The 24,158-nt window shown below is 42.5% G+C and overlaps 1 protein-coding gene across 5 annotated transcripts in view; it reads left to right on the top strand.

Moving 5' to 3' along the window:
* TBC1D22B (TBC1 domain family member 22B) overlaps positions 1-24,158 on the top strand; it is a gene marked incomplete at both ends in the record, with an annotated part of 66,172 nt that overhangs the window by 3,467 nt on the left and 38,547 nt on the right. For 3 of the 5 annotated variants that reach the window (XM_084228245.1, XM_084228243.1, XM_084228244.1), the window contains 5 exons: positions 9,304-9,360; positions 18,818-19,125; positions 21,254-21,433; positions 21,983-22,053; positions 23,447-23,575. In XM_084228245.1, coding sequence (XP_084084371.1) covers positions 9,304-9,360; positions 18,818-19,125; positions 21,254-21,433; positions 21,983-22,053; positions 23,447-23,575 — 745 coding nt within the window. Of the gene's footprint in view, positions 1-9,303; positions 9,361-18,817; positions 19,126-21,222; positions 21,434-21,982; positions 22,054-23,446; positions 23,576-24,158 lie in introns of all 5 variants that reach the window. The other 2 variants (XM_084228242.1, XM_084228246.1) reach the window with 2 other exon arrangements.

The raw sequence follows: 24,158 nt of genomic DNA, 5'->3' as shown, positions 1-24,158 counted from the left end.
CAGTCTCATCTGTAAAATGGGGACAGAGTAACTACCCTACAGGACTGTTAAGAGAATTGAATGAGGTAACGAATAGAAATCACATAGGAGGCACTCAATAGCTATTATTAAAGTGATAATTGTGATTACAATAGATCCTGGGTTTTTTTTTGTTTCTCCTTCTTGCTCTAGTTTCTGAAACTGAAATTGAAAACCTTTGATAAGTGATGTGTCTGGAGCCCCTGTTGAATCCTGGGCACAAAAATATACTATCGTTCACTAGGCAGAGGGTTTATGGAGGCACAAGAAGCCTGATACAGGATAGCTGTGGCTATCAAGTGTTGAGGTGATGAGGAATATGATTTGGTGATGAGGAATATGATTCTGAGCAGTGGTTCTCAAACTTCTGTTAATCACCTGGAAGTCCTGTTAAAACAGATTTTGCCAAGCTCCATTTCCAGAGTTCCTGATTCAGCAGGTCTGAGGTAGGACCTCAGAAAAAAAGTTGAGCTTCTAACAAGTTCCCAGATAAGATTGCTGCTGTTAATCAATGGACTGCATTTGAAAACCACTGAGAAAGAGCCCTGAATTGAATTGAAAGAATCCTGAGTTCTGGTGCTGAGGACTTTTCCATATGGATCCAGAACAATCAATGCATCTGCTCTTGATTGTCTAAATGCATCTCATACTTAACATGCCCAAACAACTTGTGATTTTCACATCTGTCCAATCCCAAAAAGTTACTGTTTCCATCTCACTTAGTGGTCCCACCATTCACCAAGTTTCTTAGGTCAAAAATCCTAAGGTCTTTGATTTTTCTCTTTCCGTTCCTGCCACAATCAACTCATCAGCATATCTTGTCAATTCACTCAAATATATCCTGAATTCACTCTTATACTTCTACCCCTACTGCCATACAGCAGAGTCCTCTCTTGCCTGGACTACTGCTGTAGCCTCCTAACTGGTCTTCTTGCTTCTCTTCCTGTCCTTCTACAGACCTTTCTCATTTGTAGTTGGAATAAGATCCATGATCCAGCATCTTCCAGCCCTTCATGATTGGAAAGATAGGCCAAATTAAGGACTTAGATCTTTATCCCAACAGCAGTAAAATGCTGGTGGAAGGTTGGTAGGGTTGTGACATGATCATATTTGCATTTGTAAAAATATAGTTGTCCTGAGGAAAATGGCTAGGACCAGTGTTTTCAGGGGTTAGGAATAGGGACACCCAAGTGGTGTTCTGGGTGGGTTAATTCTGTACTGGACTGGAATGTTTAAAATCTCTGACCCTTGCCTTCTAAATGCTAGGAAGACCCACCAGCTGTTGGTACAAACCCCCTTCCAACAACCACACATCTCTGAACACTCTGACCCCCCTCAGTACCTCCAACACCGCCCCTTCCTCCAGAGGTCAGAATGAGTATAGTTTGGAGGTTACTGGCATCATTAGAGAGAAATGATGATGGCTGGCGCTAGGGCAATGGCAATGGCAAGTGAAGGTAAAGTTTCAAAATATCTGCAGGACCTGGTAGATCATTGGATTTGAGGAATGAGGGAGGAGGAGTGCCAGGCAGTGTCACTCCACGGTTTCTGGCTGAGGGGGGTCCAGTAAGATTGGATATTGTATACGTGGAGAAAAGCCAAGTTTTATGGCAGTGTGCTTAAATACTCCATGGCCCGTCTCCTTATCTATGAAATGAGAGGCTTGGATTAAGTGGACTCTAAGACTTTTGCCAATTCTGAGGTTGAGTGTTAAGTTTAAACTTACCAACCCCGACTTCTGTCAATGGCTGTTTCTCTTTTGTTCTGTCACTTAGACCAGTCAGGACTGATAGGTAAGAGTGGACAGAGTGGGGGGTGTTGAGGGTGGCATTTCTTTTTTTTTAAAAAAATGTATGCATACAAGAACTGGGGTACAGGCCAGAGGTGTGGGGGGTGAGAGGATTCATCAGAGACAGAGAGGGGAGCAGAATAGGCACATCTACTGAAATACACTGTTAAGGGGAGCAGTGGGCAAGTCAGGAGAGGTCTGCTGCACCATGGTAGCTCCCTGGCTGGGGATCGAACTTGTGCTGCAGTGGCTGCGGACAACTTTATAGGTTGCGTCTTAACCCCTTGCGCCACCAGGAAGGCCGAAGGTAGGATTTCTTATTTTGTGCTTTTTTTTTTTTTTTAAGATTGATTTATTTATACAAGAACGGGGTACAGGCCAGATGCGTGGGAGGGTGAGAGCATTCACCAGAGACAGAGCGGGGAACAGAACAGGCAGACTGAAGAAATGCACTGCTGAGGGGAGCAGTTGGCGAGACAGGAGAAGTCTGCTTCGCCATGTGGGATTCTCCCCGGCCTGCCGGGATCGAACCCGCGCTGCAGAGGCTCTGGACAGTTTCATAGTGTGGTGCTCAACCTCCTGCGCCACCAGGGAAGCCCCTATTTTGTGCTTTTGGTAGTACTTTTTCTTTAAAAAACTTGCTGGCCCTGCTGAACATTTCTTTCCTGTGTTTTTCCCACAAGCATATGTTACTTTTGTAAACAGAAAAATGTAAAAGTGGAGCTGGGTAAAAACACATCCTTGAATGAGATAAGCAAGATGCAAATTCTAGAAAGTTAGAATGCAGCTCTTAACACCATAGAGGGTAAGGAAACCGAGGCCAGAGAGAGGAAGTTACTTTCCCCAAATCGCCAGATTTCTTTCTTTCTTTCTTTTTTTTTTTTTTTTTTTGAAAAGAACAGCAGATTTTTGACTCCTGGTCCATGTTCTTTCTACTACTGCTTCCCCTTTCCCTCAATGTCTGCTAAGCTCAAGACTCCCCCATTAAAGCACCTCCTCCACCGCAGGGTGTGGGCACTTCCAGTGAAAAGACAGCTAAAGAATATGATGGATGGAGTAGAAGAGACAAATATGAGCCAAGCCTGGCTCATTTTCTACATTCTTATTTCCAGTCCTTCTGGCTTATCCCATTTTAAGCAAATGTGTTTATTGTTAGAGTCAAGGAACTCTTTTCAGCATTAAGTGAATGAAGCTGAGAAAAGTGTCGAATCACTCGAGCTACTTAGGACTTTGTGCATTTTCCACTAAAACCATCTCTATCATTTGGTCATTTTTCATCCATTAATGAATCTCATAGACTCGGTGTAATGGTTCCAGCTTGTCTGGGCAGGTACATTACAACTTAGCTCAGAAATGTTTTGTTGATAAAGTAAATGACTAGAAGATACTAAATTATCACTGAAACAGTATAGATCTCCAGTTCTGGAAAACTTCCATCCACTGAGTGTCTGAACCTGAATCAGTTGCCAACACATTTGGCTTTCAATTGGACAGCTCTATTCCCGTATTTGTTTAGCAGCGTTATCAATGCCAAGCCAACACCTGTTGATGTTTCCTACCAAGGTTTTTTCACTGTTCCAACTACGTAAGCCGGCGATGCCAATACATCCTGTGGTGTTGGTTTTATAAATGAGAATGACAGAGGGTGACCGGGATGTTTGCTCCATCTTGGCTCAAGCTGTAGCTCATCCCGAGGTGCTCTTTGCTCTGGGTGTGTGGGGTGATTTCTCTGAGATTCAACGTGTTTGCCTCCAGCTTATAGATCTAGGTAGATAAGAGGCAGCTTACACAGAGGCCTGGGCTTTACAGAGTGCGATTGTCACAAAGTGTTGTTAAGTGCCTGCTGGTGGGTGTCGGGGTCTGCCAGGTGTTGAGGGGACTACAGAAAAAGACTGGCTCCACTGCTGCTTTCTAGAAGCTGAAAATCTTGGCACTGCCGCTGCCGTGGTGAGAATGATGTGTATTATTGACCTACCAGTTTTTCCACCAAGCATATGTTACTTTTGTAATCAGAAAAACTGAAAGGTGGAGCTGGGTGAAAACACACTGTTGAGTGAGATAAATAAGAGGTAGAACCATAGTGGGCAGTCTTTTATGTGAAACTTTAAAACATTAAAAAAAAAAGGTATGTTGTTAATGGAGAGGCAAGTATATGCAAAGGTATTAAAAAGGAACATTTCATACCTCAGGGTAGTGAATCTGTCTTTCAGAGAAAGGGAGATGTGACTGGGGTCTGCAGTTGGGACTTCAGTAGCACTTTATTTTCTTAAAAAGAAATGTGACAGATGTTAGTTAGCATTTGTTAAATCAGAGTGATAGATTCATGGATGTTTGCTACATTAGTCTCTGTATTTGTATTTGTGTTTGGAAATGTCAATTAAGTGGTTTTTACATTGTGTTAAAGCAAATGTTTTTTAAATTGTGTTGGAGAGATCAGCTAGCCAGCTGTGAAATTAAGTAATACTTAAAGTAACATTCATGGTTTAGAGTCAAAATAAGTCATATATACAGTGTGTTGCCATTTATGCAGTTTGAAAACATGCACACTAACACTACATATTGTTTAGGAATACATGCATAGAAAATAAAAATATGGCAACAGAATGAGAGTGAGAAATGCCAGATTCAGTGAAACAGCTTCCTAGAAGAAGAGGAAGGGGTGTGCCAGGGTTTCGCTTCCACAATGTCTTATTTCTTATGTAAATGTTGGGCATGCTTTATATTATGATCTCAATTTATTTTAAAATAGCTATGTAAAATGTTTCATTTTAAAGAGCTTTAGAAGCCCTGATTTATGTATTTTAGGAAATCAGAGAATAAGGGTTAGCGAATAGGGGGATGAGGATCAGAGAAAGTCTCATGGATGGAAGGTAGGGGGTGGCATTTGAAGGGAATGTTTCAGGATGGGTATGATTTTGAGATGGGAGAAGGGAGAAGAGCTGGATTTAGTAATGAAGGCTTGTATGGAGTGTGGAAACCAGCCTGCTCTGGAGTTGAGTTTGGGCTTGACAGCAGTAGGGATGATGCAGGCTGCCAAGTGAATTATTAAATGCCAGGAAATCGAGCACCTTGACCACCAGGCTCTTTCAACTACCTGCATTTAGTCTCTGTAATCATCTTGATTTCTCTTCCTTTTCTAACTTCCTGCCTGTCCCTTTCGAGATTCAATAAGCCAATGAATTATATAAAGTACTTCAGGTACAGATACATGACAGCTTAGTTCAGGAAGATGTTAACACATTCATTTTGGGCTCTGATACCTTTGCTGATGAAGTCTTTCATTTATCTTGGTCTTTCTGGCTGTGCCAGCACACTGGGTTGACATCTTTGACAAGTAGTTGATTGTAAGACTCCTTTCCTGGCTAGTAATTGACGACCTTTGTACCTTAAACCTGCACAATTAGAATTGTGTTTGTTTTGTTTTGTTTTGTTTTCTGCATGGATTACAGGCAAATAGTAATACTCTTTTTTAAGGAAAAAAATTAAAGATCTCTATTTTTTCTATCAAACCAAACCGGCCTATTGAGATCTTCCTGCAGAATTTATGCCCTGATCTTTGTTATATTTTACTACTAAGAGATTTGTGGAGACTTCAGGTGTACTCATCTTAGAGTATGTGCAAATGTTAGAACACAAAGTAGTGGCCTTTTTGTGTGTTTCTGTTTCAATTTTCTTTTTTTCTAGGCCTTCTCTCTCTAAGCCAAACTTTCCCTTTAGTCTTTGATCCCTTTTATTTTTTCTCTGCTTTTCCTCTGCCTAGGTAACTCAGCCAGCACATTAAAGTAGTATTATTTGTATTTCTGCTGTAGTATATGTAATGGCTTGTTTACAGATTACTTAATAACCTTCTAGAAAGGTTTAGGGAGTAGAGTTTTTTTTTAAAGATTTATTTATTTAAACATTCAAGAACTGGGGTGAGGACAGAAGGGGGCTTGAGACAGAGTGGGGAACAGAACAGGCAGATTGACTGAAATACACTGCTGAGGGGAGCAGCGGGCAAGACAGAAGAGGTCTGCTGAGCCATGTGGGTTGCTCCCTGGCCAGCTAGGATCAAACTCATGCTGGAGAGGCTGCGGATTGCTTCAGAGTACGGTTCTTAACCCCTTGTGCCACCAGGGAGGCCCTGGCTTATTTTTATTTAAAAGCAACTTTGGGATCTCATCTTTATGTCAAACAAGGTACTTGGTAAACTTATTTTTTAAATGTCTGCTAAAAATTAAATTATGAAGAAGGGAGGGAGGGAAAAAACAAAAAACTCAACAGAGTTTTTGCATATCTACCTTACTAGCTGCTAGTATTACCACCTGCCAGGAATTTTGCTAAAGGGCTATTTACACGTTTAAACCTCCCAACCTTCTTTTTGTTTCTTTTTTTTTAAAAGCAGTTTCAAATTTTATTTATTTTTATTTCTTTTATTATTTTGTTTCTATTTTTTACATCATTGTTCATTTTTAAACAATATTTGCTTCCCCCCACCCCCTCAGGTGTAGTCCCCATAGAGTTTCCTTCACCAAAGCACCCATGCACCATCACCTCAGTCCCCTGTGCTCCTCCCTCCCTCCCTCTCATCCCTCTTTCTCCTCCTCCCCTGCAGGATGTCTCTGATTTAAAATGGTCTGTTTTTGCTTTGTTGTGCTTTGTACTGTTATTATTTTTTTTTTACACTGGTGTCTTATTTGGTTCCCCTATATTCCTGCCATAAGTGAAACCCTCTGATATTTTTCTTTTTCCTTCTGGCTTATTTCACTGAGCATAATTCCTTCTAGCGCCATCCACGTTGCTGCAAATGGCATGAGTTTATCTCCTCCAACCTTCTTAAGATTGCTTAATTTACTTCTTTAAAAGGTGATACATGTTCACAATACAAATTCAGAAAGGTACGAAAAGGTTTGCAATGTCTTTGCCACTTCAGTCACGGCTTCTCCTCCAAGCACTGCTCCTGGTGTCTTGTGTTTTCCAGGGATGCTCTATAAATACCTTCACTTAATAATATGAAAATATGTGAATGTTTTAAAGATTTTTTTACAAAAAATGGTGACATTGTATGTGCAAAATTCTGTGTTGTTCTTCAATGAATGTCTGATTTTGTTTCATGTCAGTGGATATAGAACTGCTTCATTCTTTTTATGAGATGTGTGGTGATTTAAACATTCCTCTGTGGATGATAATCCTTTATCTTTTAATACATAAGCTCAGCCCATTGATGTTCAATGGAAAACAGATACATTTGGCCTTAGTTATATTTTTAATATATTTTTTAAAAACATCTTTCATTCTTGGGCTGTATTTGCTTTGGGAAAGAAATGTCCATGTGTATATTCTATACATGGAAAGTTTATCATTTTTTATTTTAGTGATTGCATTTTAAAGTATAATTATACCATATTTCTTCAAACATATCTGTTGACTCTCTGCCTCGACTAGTGATGAAATTATTGTTTCCCATCCCCATCCCTCCTTCTTTTAGTTGATTGTATTATTTTTCTGTATCTTAGATTTAAAATATGCTTTTATACTCAAGCTATCAGCTTTAGCTATCTTTTGAGGACTGTCAGTGGAAGATGAGGAAATCAATGTACTTATTTGTCCATTTTCCTCTGTTCCATTGTAACATTTTGTGAATTATATTATTTTTACTTTCTGTGCAACCATACAGCCTCAAATATAAAATTTAGTCTTAAGGTTAATCAAATAAATGTTTTCCAGCAATCCTTTCTCCCTGGTTTCTCCATTTATCTCATTGTTCAGTCAAGTTTTTCCTTTAGTAGTTTCCTCAGAAAAGAGTTGATGAAACTATTTTCTCTGAGTTCTCACATGTTGAAATGTGTCTTTCTGTGATCTTTGTACTAGAAACAACAGTTTGGCTTGATGTATTATTGTTCTTAGGACACTCTTTTTATTGTGAAATATTATGCAAACAAATGTATATGAAACATTCTTGTGACGTGATGACTTGATGAATAATCACCCCAGGAATGAGCACCCCAGAAATTCACTTGTGTCTGTTCTCTATCACACTTCCTTCCCCGCAGAGTTTATCCATAGAAGCATTTTTATAGAAGTATATATAAATAAAATCATATAGTATTTACTCATTTACTCTTTTATCCTTTCTTTGTTTTATTCAATATTTGTAAGGCTCACATTTTTACTTGTAGCCCTACTTCACATATTTGTTGCTGTATAGTAAACATTCTATTATATGAACATACTTCAGTTTGTTTCTCTATTCACTGTTGATGGACACTTGGACTGTTTCTAATTTGGTACTGAAAGGAGCCATGATGCTGTTGACCCTCATATGTAAATATTTCGATAAGATATATATATTTGGGATTAAAAAATACTGAGTCTTAAGAGCATACATATTTTATTCTTCCTAGATATGGCCAAACTGTTTTTTTGAAATGGTCTTATCACTCTAGAAATAAGCCAGAAAGAAAAAGGAAAATATCGGATGGTTTCACTTATAGAAAGAATGTAGGGGAACCAAATAAGGGATCAGGAAAAAAATTATGATAAGGGGCCTCCCCGGTGGCGCAGCGGTTGAGCGCTGGGTTGTGAAGCTGCCCGCGGCCTCTGTGGCGCCGGTTTGATCCCCGGCTGCTCCCCGGCCATCGGAGGAGGGTCCCACATGGCGCGCAGACCTCTCCTGCCGCCCGCTGCTCCCCTGAACAGTGTACTTCGGTCCTTCTGCCTGCTCTGCTCTCCCCTCTGGCTCTGGTGAATTCTCTCACCCTCCCGCATTTCTGACTGTACCCAGTGCTTGTATAAACGAAACAAACAAACAAATAAAAAAAAAATTATGATATAAAGACAAAATTAACCGGCAACTATAAATCAGAAGCACTCTGCGGGGGAGGGGGCAGAGACGGATCAAAGCAGGGGCGGGAAGAGCACAAGGGACTATGGTGATGGTGCATGGGTGAATTGGTGGGAATTCTCCAGGGATTACACCTGAGAGGAGAAAGCAAACATTGTACAAAAAGGAAGAATGATGTAAAAAATACATATAAAATGATCTTATCACTCTATATCCCCCACCAGCAGTGTCTGAGAGTTCCCTAGGTCACTCTTCCTTGATAAGTAGTGTTGCTTCACTGTCTTTTAACCCAGGTATTCCTTTGGGGTAGGGGACATTCCCATTTTGAAGATAAGAAAACAGATTCAAAGTGTTCAAGCAATTTAGTGCATGTTTACAGTGGTATGGGATGTGAGAACTGTCGTTTGATGTCTGCTCTCTCTCTCTAAAGTCTGTTATCTTTCTACACTGTCCTCCAGAAAATCAGATATGTTAGGCCTGGAAACTTCACCAGGGAAGGCGGATGTTCTCAAAGACTTTCTTGAAAACATAGGTTGCTGTTCTTCAGGTTGGATATAGTTGTTCTTGGTGAGAACCTGTTTCTCAGGGTCCCTTCCAATGTTGTAATGCAGGTAGTGCTCACCCATCATATTTAGTTTCCTGACAACTTACTTCATTTTTTCCTTGTTTTTAGCATCCAACCTGTGTATGGAGCACAGCACCCTCCTCTGGATCCTCGGCTCACCAAAAAGTAAGTTGAGTTATTTTTCTTTTCATGCATGTGCTTCTTCCATCACCCCTAAACCCTGTCTAACTTTGTTGAAATGACAGTTTCCATTTTTGACCTTTTCTAACTTGTTCTTTGCTCTATTTTGGATCAGAAGATGAACAGACTTATTCCATTACCAAGTGGAAGTTCACTACTTCCTACATTGGAAACTGCATTTATGTAGGGTTTGGTGTTGGATTCTATATTCTGGACAAAAGATCTCTGTTGATTAAATATTGTCCTGAAATTGGATGATTAATGACTTTCTAGTAAGAGATATAGTTTCTGGGCTTATTGTACCTGAATATATATAGGTCTGCCACCTTCTCTTCCCTTATACTCTGAGAACTATGGCAAATAAATTGTAACTATAGGCCTAGCATTCTTCAGGTCTTCCTTCTCTTTGACACACTCAGAATCACACAGTAGAGTCAAGAGCTCCCTGTAGACTGTTTCTCTAGTAAAAGTCTAATAAATTATTTTCAAACATGTAGAAACCCTAGTTAAAATTAAGAAGTGTGTGTATGTGTGTATATCCATACCCCCAATTATTGCTCTGTCTCACTTTTCTCTTCTGGGCCATCACTCAGCCACTATGAATTTAAATGAGGAGGTGGCTACCTTCTCAGATGTTTAAGAACTTTGGCCTCTATCTTTTGGACATGCTTAACTGATGATTTATTTCGAGAAAGTTGTAGTTTGTAGTGAAAACTGAATGATTTGAGAAGTGCAGGAGATCAGGGTTCTCATTTTCCTGGGGCCTGTGTAATACCCACCCTTTCTTCCTTTGCAGTCAATGGGGAAGTAAAGAGAACAGTGTTAACGTATTTTGAATACCTGGAAACATGTTCTCTTAAATATGCATTATCAGTATTTTAATATTTTTAAAACAATAACTAAATGTGTGGAAAACCTTCTGTAATTCTGCCAAGTTGTTCTTTTTTTTTTGTTTTTAAGACTTATTTATGCAAGGCCAGAGGAGTGGAGGGTGGGAGGACCCACCAGAGACAGAGTGGGGAACAGAACAGGCAGATTGACTAAAGTACATTGCTGAGGGGAGCAGCGGGCAAGTCAGGAGAGGTCTGCTGTGCCATGTGGGTAGCTCCCTGGCCGGGGATCAAACTTGTGCTGCAGTGGCTGCAGATAGCTTGATAGACAACATCGTTTTAACCCCTTGCACCACCAGGGAGGCCCCAGATGCATGATTTTTATACCAGAAACCACTAGGGTGTCAGCTCTATGAGGGCAGGACCTTTGTTTTGGTTGCCACTATGCCCTTAGTTCTTAGCATGGTAGGTGGCACATAGTAGCACTGATTTATGTGATGGAGGCATGGAAGCATTATAATTTCTTAGACAGTGGGCTTTTCTTTCATGTTGGTTAGTTTAGACTTGTATTAACTCTACTGATGGGGAGAGCAAGGTTTTGTTTTGTTTTTGGAATATTTGTGTGATGTTACCATTAAATAGAATGAATTCTGTTTCCTGGTTTTACCATTAATAGACTATCTGGTCTGTTGGGCAGTGTGGCAAGCACCTTTACCTACCCAGCAGCCATCCCTGCCCCACTTCTTCCTTGCTCAAGGAACAAAATTTTATTTAGCTCTTGAACAGGAGACAATGTACCTTTAGAGCATGTATCAGGATTAGTTTAAGCCTTTTATTATAATTCTTTAGTAATCCCAGTGACTGGTCTTTGGAGGATCTTCTCATTCGTTCTGGCTAATGAGATGTGAAAGAAAGTCTCCTGAGAGAGAGTTCTTGGAGAGGTTTTCTTTTTTGATCAGAGAGAAATCATGGTGTGAAGAAATCCTCTTTTGCCTCCACTTTTATATTTCCTTCTTTTGAATGTAGTGGTGTGAAAATGAAATGCTAAAAGCTGTAGCAGCTAATTTGTAAGCTGAGGGAAAGGTCTAGAGAAATGCAGAAACACCAGCCCAATACCCTGACACTGTGGTCTTCCAGCTTAAGCATCACTGCTGAGTACTCTGTTCTTGTGGCCAATTCCACTCACAGCCAGAATTTGTTGATTGGCGGTAGATCCATTCTAGCATATCTTATAATTGCCTTTGATATGCATATGGCTATAAATCTGTCCATCCACCCACCTATAGGGCAGTGGGGTATGCTACCTCATTTTATGTTTGGGTCAGAGTCACCATAGCTTGTCTGCTCCTGTTATCAAGAGAGTTTCCCGATTCTATATTTAGGGTCGGTCTTAAGTAGTATCACCATCTCCCAGCGGCCCACACATACATCATACTCATATACTCTGTTTTCTCCCTTAATAATGATGAAAAACCACAAACATTTTCACTGATTATTTAGCAGAGTGCAGTCATACTTTGAAAAGAAGCAATCACTTAGTGCTGCTGTTTGGGAGGAATGTAAGTATCATTAATAAATTGCTTCCCTTTTTCATGCACATGGAGGTATTAATACCCTACAACATGAACAGCATCTAGGTCTGCATTGGACCATTTTACAATTCCAGATTGTTACTATAAAACATTTATGGCCCACATTTTAGTACCTTTGTTTGGACATTTTTATTACTTTCCACACTGCGTGATTATCTTTCCACTTCAGACCACCATTAATTACTGTGTGGTTAATCCTCATCACAGCAGAAGCCTTTACATTGGGCCTTCAATCATCTAAACTGCATAAGCACAGTAAGTCGCTCCCTGTCCACATATATTGACTTCAATTTGCCAAATTATTATCATTAGTGATATTATTGCCTGTAATAATTTTTATAGCACAGATAAAATTGGCCTTACTGCAGAGCGGCTCCATTGACCACTTGGTGATATGACAAGCTTCTAAATTTATTGTTTTCTGAATTGATGCTGAAGTGTGATAGATTCTAGTTCAGAGTTATGAAAGCGCAGGAGAAGCTTCGCTAGTTGTTGAGGTGACTGGATTTAATGTTACTAAATGTTATTTTAATGTTATTAAATGTTATTTTAATGTTACCAAAGCCCCCCACATGCTTCACTTCTCTTACTTCAGAGTCAAGCTTTGTTTTTCTAAATTAATTTGTGTCATATTTCTATTAAGTGAGCAGCTATCTTAGTTAAATAGTGTAGTATTAATAAAATTGGAGTGGCTGATCTTTTGCTTCCTAGTACCAGTACAACCTGTAGCCCCTCTTTTCCAAAATATCCTGAGGTGTTTGTGTTTCCATTTAATAAGTTACCATTCACCACATAACTATGTTTCTCTCAAATAGGCCATTTACTATGTTTTTGAGTTTTTAGTATCAGTTGCACTTCTTGAGTCCTGTTTTCTTCCCCACTCTTTTTAGCTCCACCATCTTGAGCAAATTACTTAACCTCTCTGAGCCTGAGATTTCTCATTTATAAGACTCACCTCACAGAGTTGTCCTGAGGAGTAAATGAGGTATCTGTGAAAGTGCTTTTTATTTATTTATTTTTTTATAGAGGCATGTTTATTTATTTGTTTGTTTGTTTGTTTGTTTGTTTGTTTGTTTTGTTTTGTTTATACATGCACTGGGTACAGTCAGAAGCGCGGGAGGGTGAGAGAATTCACCAGAGCCAGAGCAGGGAGCAGAGCAGGCAGAAGGACCGAAGTACATTGCTGAGGGGAGCAGCGGGCGGCAGGAGAGGTCTGCATGCCATGTGGGACCCTCCTCCGCTGGCCGGGGAGCAGCCGGGGATCGAACCGGCGCCGCAGAGGCCGCGGGCAGCTTCGCAACCCAGCGCTCAACCGCTGCGCCACCGGGGAGGCCCTGAAAGTGCTTTTTAAACTGTAATTTGGCATACAGTTATAAGGAGGCGTGGTGACGGTGTCTATCAGAGGCCAGTTTGATTATAACTTTGATATAGTTCTGTTGAAATAATCATGGTTAAACTCCAAACCACAGGGTGACATTCTTGTACCGTGGGTTAGGTATAAATTAGTTGGGGCCATGTTAAAATGAGGCTGCCTGTTAACCAAAGGCACCCCCAGCTCGAATTAGTTGGATTGATTTTTTATTGTGACTTTTAGGCCAAAAGGAAAGAGAGGCATTTCTCCTAGGACCATATCTCCACATGTGGCTTCTTCCCAAACTGACCATCAACATATGTAGCCTATTCCATGTGGATGGGAAATTATTCTTTCAAGGTGAGAGCGTTGGGGATATCAGCCATGCTCAGTTTGCTTGGCAGCGCCTCTTCCCAGGCTACAGATGCTACTAGGCCTAAGCTCTCTTCTTTTTAACCAGTTTTTCTAGGTAGAGTTGTTAGAGAGTACATGCAGGCTCTATGGGCAGACCTGGATTTGAGTCCTGTGTTTGCTGCCTGTTCATGACTTCAGTAAACCTCAGTTTCCTCATCTGTACATGGGAATAATAATGATAATAATAATGCCTCAAAGAATTGTGAATGAACATTAATATGAAAACAGGCATATATAAAAAGCACAGAGCCTGCCACCTAGTGAGTAGCCACTAAACGTAAACTATTATGTTTGCATGAATTTATAGGTCTCCTCTGGAGAGAACAAAATTAAAAACATAGAAAAGCTTCAGAGTGTTAAATCTTCCCATCATTGCCTCTGGTTTATAGATTTCCTGCTTTTTCTCAGTGGCAACCCGGGAACCTTTTCACTCGCATCCTCCTGTTTCATTTTTTTTCTTTAATCCAAAACGTGTTCTTGGAGTGTGTTCCCATTCATCTTGCTCAGGGTGCTTTTAGTGCTGCTTCTGTCTGAAAGAGCACCCTTCTGTAGGTCTTGCTTTTCCTCCTGTAGGCTTGCAGGGGACAGTGGAGCAGCCAATACGCAACACCACCATTTACGCTAAAGACAGGGTGGTTTTATAGCTTCCTGGGTACTTGACTTCCATGAAGTAGGAATTGGGGGTCTGCATCACCCACTTCTTGTGTTTCATTTTCTGAAGAGAGGAGATGGCGATCCTTTGTGAGAGGCATGTTCTCGTGGGGAGGTCATCACCGTGGAAAGCTTCTCGTTCTTTTTTTTTTTAATATTTATTTATTTATACATAGAACTGGGGTGTAGGTCAGAGATGCAGGGGGTGAGAGGACTCACCAGAGACAGAGTGGGGAACAGAACAGACAGATCTACTGAAATACACTGCTGAGGGGAGCAGCAGGCAAGACAGGAGAGGTCTGCTGCACCATGTGTGTAGCTCCCTGGCCAGGGATCAAACTCAGGCCACAGGGGTGATAGATTTGAGAATTAACCCCTAGGCCACCAAGGGAGGTTCTTCTCTTTCTTTTTCTTTTTTTAAAAGATTTGTTTATTTATGCATACAAGAACTGGGATACAGGCCAGAAGTGTGGGGGGGGGGGGTGAGAGGATTTACCAGAGACAGAGTGGAGAGCAAAACAGGCAGACTGACTGAAATATACTGCCAGAGGAGCAGTGGGAGAGGCAGGAGAGGTCTGCTGCGCCATGTGGGCAGCTCCCTGACCAGCAGAGGATCGATCTCCTGCAGCAGCTGCAGACAGCTTCATAGAGCTATGCTTAGCCCCTTGAGCCACCAAGGAGGCCCTTCTAATTCATTCATTTTTTTTTTAAGATTTATTTATTTATGCATACAAGAACTGGGGTATAAGCCAGAGTTGCAGGGAGGTGAGAGAATTCACCAGAGACAGAACAGAGCACAGATCGGGTGAAATATACTGCTGAGGGGAGCAGCGGGCAAGTCAGGAGAGGTCTGCTGTGCCATGTGGGTTGCTCCCTGGCACGCCTGCTGGGATTGAACTCGTGCTGCAGTCTACTTCATAGGTTGCATCTTAACTCCTTGTGCCACCAGGGAGGCCCCCATTCATTCTTGTGAGTGATTCTCATCAGCCTTCTGGCCTCAGACTCCCACCCCTCTAGGTGATACTAGCCACTTGCTCCTTGAAGGCCTCTTTCCTCAGACAGAGCTGACTTTTCTTTTTTTTTTTTTTTTTAAATCTTTTTTTTTTTTTATAGAGGCATGTTTTATTTATTTTGTTTGTTTGTTTGTTTGTTTTGTTTATACAAGCACTGGGTACAGTCAGAAGCGCGGGAGGGTGAGAGAATTCACCAGAGCCAGAGCGGGGAGCAGAGCAGGCAGAAGGACCAAAGTACACTGCTGAGGGGAGCAGCAGGCGGCAGGAGAGGTCTGCGCGCCATGTGGGACCCTCCTCCGATGGCCGGGGAGCAGCCGGGGATCAAACCGGCGCCGCAGAGGCCGCGGGCAGCTTCGCAACCCAGCGCTCAACCGCTGCGCCACCAGGGAGGCCCAGAGCTGACTTTTCTTAATTGGTTAGTTGAGTTTTGGACTTTGTGGAGCAGAAATCCCTAAAACATCATGAGGATATTTAGGAAATATCAACCAGAAAAAAATAAGTTGCTAACCTTGGGATCCAAAGTATTCGATTTCTCTCTGTAGGATTCATTACATGCAATCTGGGAGAACACACAGCCTCCAAGAAGGAAAGCAGTGATGAGCAACCACGTACTCCTGAGCAGTATTTTCTAGATGACAGAGCTTATGTAAGCCCTCTGAGGTGATGCATTTTGGGTGCATCCCAGGTCCCCTCATACAGAGAAGTGGTGATGATGGGGTCCAGGACAAGCAGCCTCAGCAGGGCTGCAGAAGAGCAGTTTGCCTTCCAGGCCATAGTTGGATTTTGGACATGCAGATATTTACATGTGGCAATGGGCTCAGTTTTGTTGTCCATAATTTAAGCTCTTGTTTATTTCCAATATTCCATTCAGTGGGTTTGTAAATACTCTTACTTTGGGAATTGATGAAAGTCAAACAACACTTTTTTACTGATTAATAAAAAATAATATGCTCTTTGTTGAAAACATCAATAATTCAGAGAATTGTAAATATGAAATTAAGTATCACCTATATTCTATGGGCTAGAGATAAGTAAACACTGTTAATATTTTGATATATTTTCTTCTTGGTCTTTGCATGTACTTTTTTTTAATACAAAAATCATGAAAAACGTATAATCGTGGTTCTAATTTTCATGTTATTGAGCTATTATTAAGTAGACCTTCAAGAAGGGGTTTTAATGACAGTGTAGCATTCCATCTGGTGGTTGAACCATATTTTATTTCATCCTTTACAATTTCTAGATGTTTATGTTGTTTGCAGTTTTTAGCCAAAAATATACAAGTTATAAACTGTTAGGTCATCTTTGTCTTGACTCTGTGATTATTTTCTCATGGTTAGAGATCATGAACTATTTTGCGGTTCATGGTGAGTATGTTGCTAGGTTGTTTTCCAGAGGCTTGTTCACCACTGGACTGTTTCTCTGCCCCCTGGCCATCACAGAAGAGAACAGGTTTTTTGTTTGTTTTTTGTTTTTTGTTTTTGGTGGGACCCTCGCCTGCGACCGGGGAATGAACCGGCGCTGCAGAGCCTGTGGGCAGCCTCGCAGCCCAGCACTCAACCGCTACGCCACCAGGGGAGGCCCCCTTTTTTTTTGTAAATTTTTTTTTTATTATAATAATCATGGGTGACTTTTTCTTAAGTGAGTTGTAACACTGCTTTATAACACTAGATTTAGAGGATTAGGTTCACATCTCCTCAGATGTATGTCACTTCACCTGACCCTACCACCAAAGCCCCCACAGTCCTTCACCCTGGGCCATTACACCCCCTGCCTACTTTGCTCCCACCCTCTCACTGCCTCCACCTCTAGCAGTGTCAGTTCCACAGTCAGATCTCTTAGGGCTTGTTTTATTTTGGTTTTATCACTCCCATTTTCTTTTCTTTTTTTTTTTTAATTCTGAGTTTTAGGCACGTCTTTCTCCTTCTGACTTGAGAATAAGCCTTTTAAATCTTTGCTAATTTAGTGGGTGAAAGTGGTATCTTGCTTCTAGCATGTTACACAATTGTAGTTTTGTGTTCTCTCTTGTGTCATATATTTTCCTTTACTCTGCATGAGACTAGCGTTTGAAAATAATGCCTCAGTGATAACTTGCTCTTTTATTGGTGTTACCAATAGAGGTATTCTGATGAGGGACATTATGGTGAGTTACCAGAAAATATTTATCAATATTAATAACAACTATCTTTCAGAACAAGTAATGTATACATGCAGGGAGATGGGACAGATTAGTAGAGCACCCACTTCCATCCAAAAAGAAGAAATGTCTTTTGGAAGGGGGTGAACATGTTGCCCTGCCTTGCTGGAGGCAAATGCGGCATTTAATGATGTTTTTACCCCATCGTATTCTAGTGCTAGGGATAAGCTTACACAGGACTGAAAGGTTTGGGGTATGAGGGATGCTGCATATGACTGAGTTAGTATCGTCCCCGGAACCAGAACAAGGGCCCCCAGGCCTTAAGGTGGAGACATATAGAGAAAAAGTTAGGGAAGTAGGAATGGTTTGTGCTACTCTGAGGACTATACTTTCCTTTCTCAGTGAGTTGATCTGCTGCTTCCCAAACTTGAGTCATGTACCATCTTCACATTTTTTTGTTGCCATTTTCTATGATATTATTTACTAAATATGTGGTTTTAAAAATAAACTCATTTATTTACTCAAATAGATTTGGTTTTTTTAAGGAAACCATATCCCTTCTGAAAATGGAAAGCCATTAGCCAGCATCATTTGCCATAAATAGAAAGTAACCTTAAAAATAAATGCAGTGAAAAATAAAACAACCTTACTGAATTATAAACCAGATCCTGTTGCTTGCAAATATGTTGGTGTGAGGCTGCCCTCACCTTGTTAAAAAGTAACCTTAAAGACAGAGTAGCACTGAACTGAGACTGTCTCCTTAAGGCTAGCAAAACGACTTCACCAGAATAAAAAGGAACAAGTCGTTCATTTTGGAACTCATTTTGTTTGATACTACATATGTGAACTACCTAGAATTATTTCTTCTCTACCAGTAGTTTATGCCCTGCTCGGTGGAATAGTTTAAGTTGTATTCCCATAACAGATTAACTGAAACCTCAGTGGATTAACCCAACAAAGGTTTATTTCTTGTTCCTGCTACATGTCCAAAGCGGAGTCAGATGGGAGGGGAGGGCAGACTCTGCTCCACATAGTCACTGTTACCCAGGCTGAGGGAGGTGCCACCTGGAACCTCAGCAATTACCATGATAGAAGAATGCTTATAAAATGTTCACACTTGCTCTTTTATTCTTCAGCTTGGAAGTGATTACCTCTCTACTTTCCTTCGTCCATGGCCAGAGTGGTCATATGGCCTTGCCTAAGTGCAAGAGGGCTGGGAAGTACAGGGGAACACAGGGGAACATGAGGGATGTTTGCTGAGCATTGCTGTCTTTTTACATCTGTCTCTTCAACATAGGGCTCATCTAGATGGGAAATGGACATGGGTGTTTTTGTTTAGGAAAGTAATGATTGTGCATAAGGTAGTTTGTGACCCTGTTAACATTACATTAAGCAAGTGGAGGTGGTGAGATGTGTCAGATTATTCCTTGGTAATGGTGTCTCCTTTCTTAAAGCTTCATTAAAGAACGGTCAAAGGTCAACGCAGTTCCTCTGAAGAGTAAGAAGGCCTCCAGTTTTCATGAGTTTGCCCGGAATACCAGTGATGCTTGGGACATTGGTGATGATGAGGAAGAGGACTTTTCCTCACCTTCTTTCCAAACTCTGAACTCAAAAGTTGCTTTGGCCACCGCAGCCCAAGTCCTAGAAAACCACAGCAAGCTGAGAGTGAAACCAGAACGGTCCCAGTCCACAACATCTGACATTCCAGCCAGCTACAAGGTCATAAAGTCCAGCAGTGATGCCCAGCTGTCCAGAAATTCCAGTAAGTCCATTCTGCTCCCCTGTGTAGCCTCAGCCTTTTCAGCAGAGTGCTTTTTAAATAAAAACAATTTTTCTTTAGGGCATCCCTCAGATCTTCCATTGGATGAAAAATAAGCAAGTTCAAGCCCGAGGTATGACATCAGCAAGCTAACTGGTCATAGCTGTGCTTGCTGCTCCCACCTTGATGGATACTTGGCTCTGTGACCTGGGGCTTCACTTTCTGACACCCAAGTGTTGCCTACCATTCTCTTTTTGCTCCCATGGTAGAACATGGTGGAATCTGTGGTTTGATTGCTCCACGTTGCTTTTGGCTTGATTTGATTTAAGAATATCAAGTACTGTATTTAAAGTTGTTAGTGGCTGAGTTTCACAAATGTTTGGCACTGTAGTTTGGCCTCCTCAACCCTGGGAAATAGACAATAACATAAGGTTTTCTTTTCCCTATTCTGAGGAACACTGCCATGTGTGCCTGAGGGTCCTGTGTCACAGTGCTCTGCCTATCAGGCTTGGTGGGGCAAAATGAGATGTCCCCTCTGTTTCTTTTCAGCCAACTGGGCTTCAGTAACTGGTTGAGATGATGTTGGTCTTATCAGGTGTTTGGGGCTCTCAGAGTACTCTTTTAAGCATCCATTGCCGTATTTAATGTTGCCCTCAAGAGTTTTATGGAAACCAGTTATTCTAAGCTGGAGAGGGAAGTGCCTTCATTCTAGTGAAAGTCATAACAGCTGACTGGTAAAAGGTGAACATGAAGAAGATTCATCCTGCAACATGTCCTGCCTCACACTCTAAGAGAACTTTTTTTAGCAGTTTCAGACTAAGCTGTGTCATGAAATTAGACTGTACAGCCTTTAAAATCATTCCACACTTGCCACTGCTGATTTGGGCCCCAGCATTGACTGACCAGGTGGCCACAGCTAACGGGGATAGAAAGCATCTCCACAATGTAACTGAGGGTACAGGTGGGGGGTAGATGGTTCCCTCCCCCCATCCCTCTTGAGCTGCCCTTGAACGCCAGAGGAGACCCTTTAGGAGGTTTATGAGGTTCCCCTCCTGTGATTATCTCTCTGTTAATAACTGAGAACAGAGGTGCACATTGTAAACCCACTTGTGCTGATTGGTTAGTATTAACCATTTAGTTCTTGTTCTGACTACCACTTTTTGGGTTTAGATAGGCCATTATGATAGGACAGTCAGAATTTAAAGTGAATTTTGTTTGGAATTACAAATTAAGGGTTTCGAAGTTAGATAGACCTAAGGTGGCGTCTTAGCTTTTGCTTGCAAACTATTTAACCTCTGAGCTGCAGTCTCCTCTATCATATATTGTAAGAATCAAGTGAGAGATCGTATGTAAATGTGACCAGCAATTGTGCCTTATACATGTAAGCACTCAGTAAATGTTATCCGATATGGTTTATTTCTCCTACCCACTGTCTGCTTTAGAAATGTCTAGAACCGCACATAGGGTTAAGTTTGAATCCATGTTCTGGTTATCTGTGACCTAGCAGAATTAAAAGCTTCTTCGTTTTGGTGGGCAATGAGGAGTGCAGAGGAATTGCAGCCACCCAGAGTGATCCAGGACTTCTTACCAGGTTTGCAGGGCACGCATTGGGCCAGGAACAGGCATGGGTGGAGCCAGAGATGTTGATCCCCTCAGGCCTTGAAGCAGCAGGGAAGGCCTGGGCCTTGAGGAAAGCAGCCACCTCCTTTTCTTGCAGAGTGCTTTAGAGAGTCATCATCTCCTACGTGCTCCTTGACATGGGAAGGAAGGCAGACACAGCCCAAACTCAGTACGAGGCATCAAGGAGAGGTCCAAGATGGGGTAGAAAGCAAACATTTGACTTTCCTCTGATATCAACAAAAAAGTTCTGAGAGTTGCTGTAGCATCTGGAGTCTCTGTATGCCTTGGCATGTTTGGTAAAGACCTGGCCCTTCTGGGCAGATGCGGGGAGCACAGCTGGGGTGCACTGTGCTCCAGCCCTGGCCGCCCCTCAGCTGGGCACCCTCAGGCAGCACACGGAGCATGCAGCCAACGCTCAAGCGGAGGAGACCAACCTTCAACACTCAGGTATTAGGTTCTCAGAACCTGTGCTGCTCATAGAATCTGCTCTTTCTTTTTCAAATTATCGCAGGTGATACCTGTCTGAGGAACCCGCTTCACAAACAGCAGTCACTCCCTCTCCGACCCATCATCCCCCTCGTTGCCCGGATCTCTGACCAGAATGCTTCTGGGGCACCCCCAATGACTGTCCGGGAGAAAACTCGCCTAGAAAAATTCCGTCAGCTTCTCTCCAGCCACAACACTGACTTAGGTGAGTACCTGTGAGCCCTGGGCAAGTTGAGACTTCTTGGTGACCGGAATTCTCAGAGACCTGAAAGCTGTTGCTCTTTATTCTTCCTTCTTTTACTTTTCCAGCATCTCCTGATCTGGTGTCCATTGCAGTGACCGCAGGTATTAAGTCAGAGTATGTTACTAGAAATTAGGGACCAAATTAGGTGGGACTGGACTCTGTGGCCTGTAGACCATAGTGCAATTCTTCTGGCTTTGGTCTGCCCAACCTCAAGGCAATTCTTACTGAAATCCACACTCACTGGTCTTTCTCTAACGCTGATCTCTGAGCTGACAGGATCACTACTGCAGAGCCGTGTCCTTGGCACTGTGCAGCTCAGGGCTGTTGTTTGGGGCTTCCCTCCCCCTGTGCTTGTCAGTGGCAGGTGGTGGTGGTGGTGATGGTGGAGGATGGTGATGGTGGCGGTGGCCCGCGTACTTGAATGGTGGGAGGCCCCAGGCAGTGCTGGTTGAGGTTTTTTAGGGCATTTGTGGGAAGAGCTAATCCAACAAAGCTGTTATGTGTTTTCAGATGAACTGAGGAAGTGTAGCTGGCCAGGGGTTCCCAGGGAGGTTCGACCTGTAACCTGGAGACTCCTGTCGGTGAGTTCTACCCACTATGTAGAGAAGCGTGAGCCTCACACAGTCCTTCTTTCCTGATGAGGTTAGTCTGGGCACATTAGTCTTACTCTATAGATTTTTCCAGACCCACTGACTGCCAGATCTGTGGGACTGCAGTCCTCTTTCGTGTGCATAAAGGAACACCTTCTTGAGAATTTATTCCCACACATGTAGATGAGCACAGGCTTATTCCGGTGGTCACGATCTTACTTTCCCAACACTAAAGAGGAAAAGTATAGTGAGAGGCAGGGTGATCCTGGCACTCGTTTGGGCAAGTGCCTACATTCCCTGTGCTTCACTCCTTTTTCATGAGGAATAATCAAATGGTCAAAACTCACTTTACAACTGTGAAGAGTTGGTCTATGGGCCTCCTTTGGAAGCCTGCACTAGTCCTGCTTTCTGAGGACTGAGTGCAGAGCACTGTGTCAGCCACTGCAATAGGAACACTTGGATTTCCTGAGCATGTAAAATTCATTCATTCATCTGGTTAGGATTTATGAGGGCCCGCTGTTCACCGGGCTCAGTGCCAGGTGCTGAGAGGGTAACAACTATGAATAAAGCACAGTCCCTGCTCTCCAGGCACTCTCTCTGGAATGTTACATAAGTGTCTGTGAGAGGAAGGGTCTCTCTTGACTGCTCCTGACCTCCAGTCTTGCAGCCACGTAATCTACTGCCTCTGCCACTACTAGTAAGTTTGAATGCTAGTAACAGTAGATATGGTGGGAATGAAAGGGGAGTAGGAGATGTAAGACTTGAGAGTGGGATCTAGACCACACTAAGAATGAAAGTTGGCCTGGAACTCTGGCTAAGAAGGGGGCTGCTGCCAGTTCCGTATCCGGTGCTGCAGCTGCTGTGTCACAAATCATTCAGCTTTCTAAGCTGGTAATTCTGACTGTTACTGTGGAGAAGAACGAATCCAGCACACATATCCATGGTGTCCCTCTGTGACATGCCTTGGAGGTAGCCGTCTCCCTCTGAGTCTCAGAAGTGTTGCCTTGCACACACGCAGCCCTCAGAGGCCCTGACTTGGGTCCAGTTCCCTCCCACTGACCCACATTCACTGCACTACCATGCCAACTCTGGGAGCTCTGGACTGCGCGTACCAGCAGTGCAGCTCCAAGTGCAGCCCGGGGTCACAGCAGTACACAGCTCTGGGAAAACTGGCCTCGCTTCATCTGCCCACATGTGGATCTGATTGAGTGAGGAGAAGGCAAACACTGGGTGGCCAGAACCAAAGAGGGATTTACCATTGTCCTCTTGGTAGTGTCCCTTCTGTTCCTTTGATTGTTTCCAAGCCACTACTCAGACTAAAATAAAAATTAATGGTTCATCCAACTAGTTCCTGTCCCAATCTGACTAGTAGTCCTGTCTGTAGGGCTATCTCCCCGCAAACACTGAGAGGAGGAAGCTGACCCTGCAACGGAAGCGAGAGGAGTATTTTGGCTTCATTGAGCAGTATTATGACTCTCGGAATGAGGAACATCACCAGGATACCTACAGACAGGTATAGTCATCACCTACTGCTGTTTTCCTCACGGGTCACAATCTTCAGGTGTGTTTCCTAGAAGTGCTATAGGGATATCAGTTTTCCAACTCTTGAGGTTATGGTGTGCTTGTTAGAAATTAAAATTTATTTCCTGTACTACTTCCCCTCTTTCTACTTCAGCAGCTCTGATTTTAAATAGATTTTTTTTTTTTTTTGGCCCAGATCAGGGGCAGTGCTTCTTAAACTTTAATGTGCATATAAATCACCTAGGATCTTAATAAAATGCCAGCTAGGGGATGATAAAATACAGACTCTGATTCATTAGACCTGGGGTGAGACCTTCACTTCTAGGCAATGCCAGCACTGCTGTCCGCAGACCAGACTGGGAGGTGTTACGGGCGATGGGACACATGATGAGAGATGAGCTCACTCAGGAGTGACTATCCAGTTGCTCTGGATTGTGTCCTCCTGCAGTGCAGTGGCTGTTTAGCATCCATGTCTGTCTTCATGTCTGCGGGAGCTGTAGCCATCAGCAGCCTTGGCAGAGAGTGCGCCTCCATTGCACATAGTGGTCCTGCAGCCTGGAGAGGGGTGGGAAGGA

This window comes from Talpa europaea (genome assembly GCF_964194135.1).
Source record: "Talpa europaea genome assembly, chromosome: 2".
Classification (NCBI taxonomy): domain Eukaryota; kingdom Metazoa; phylum Chordata; class Mammalia; order Eulipotyphla; family Talpidae; genus Talpa; species Talpa europaea.
The sequence above is the reverse complement of the archived record's forward strand: the minus strand, read 5'-3'. Positions and strand labels throughout refer to the sequence as shown.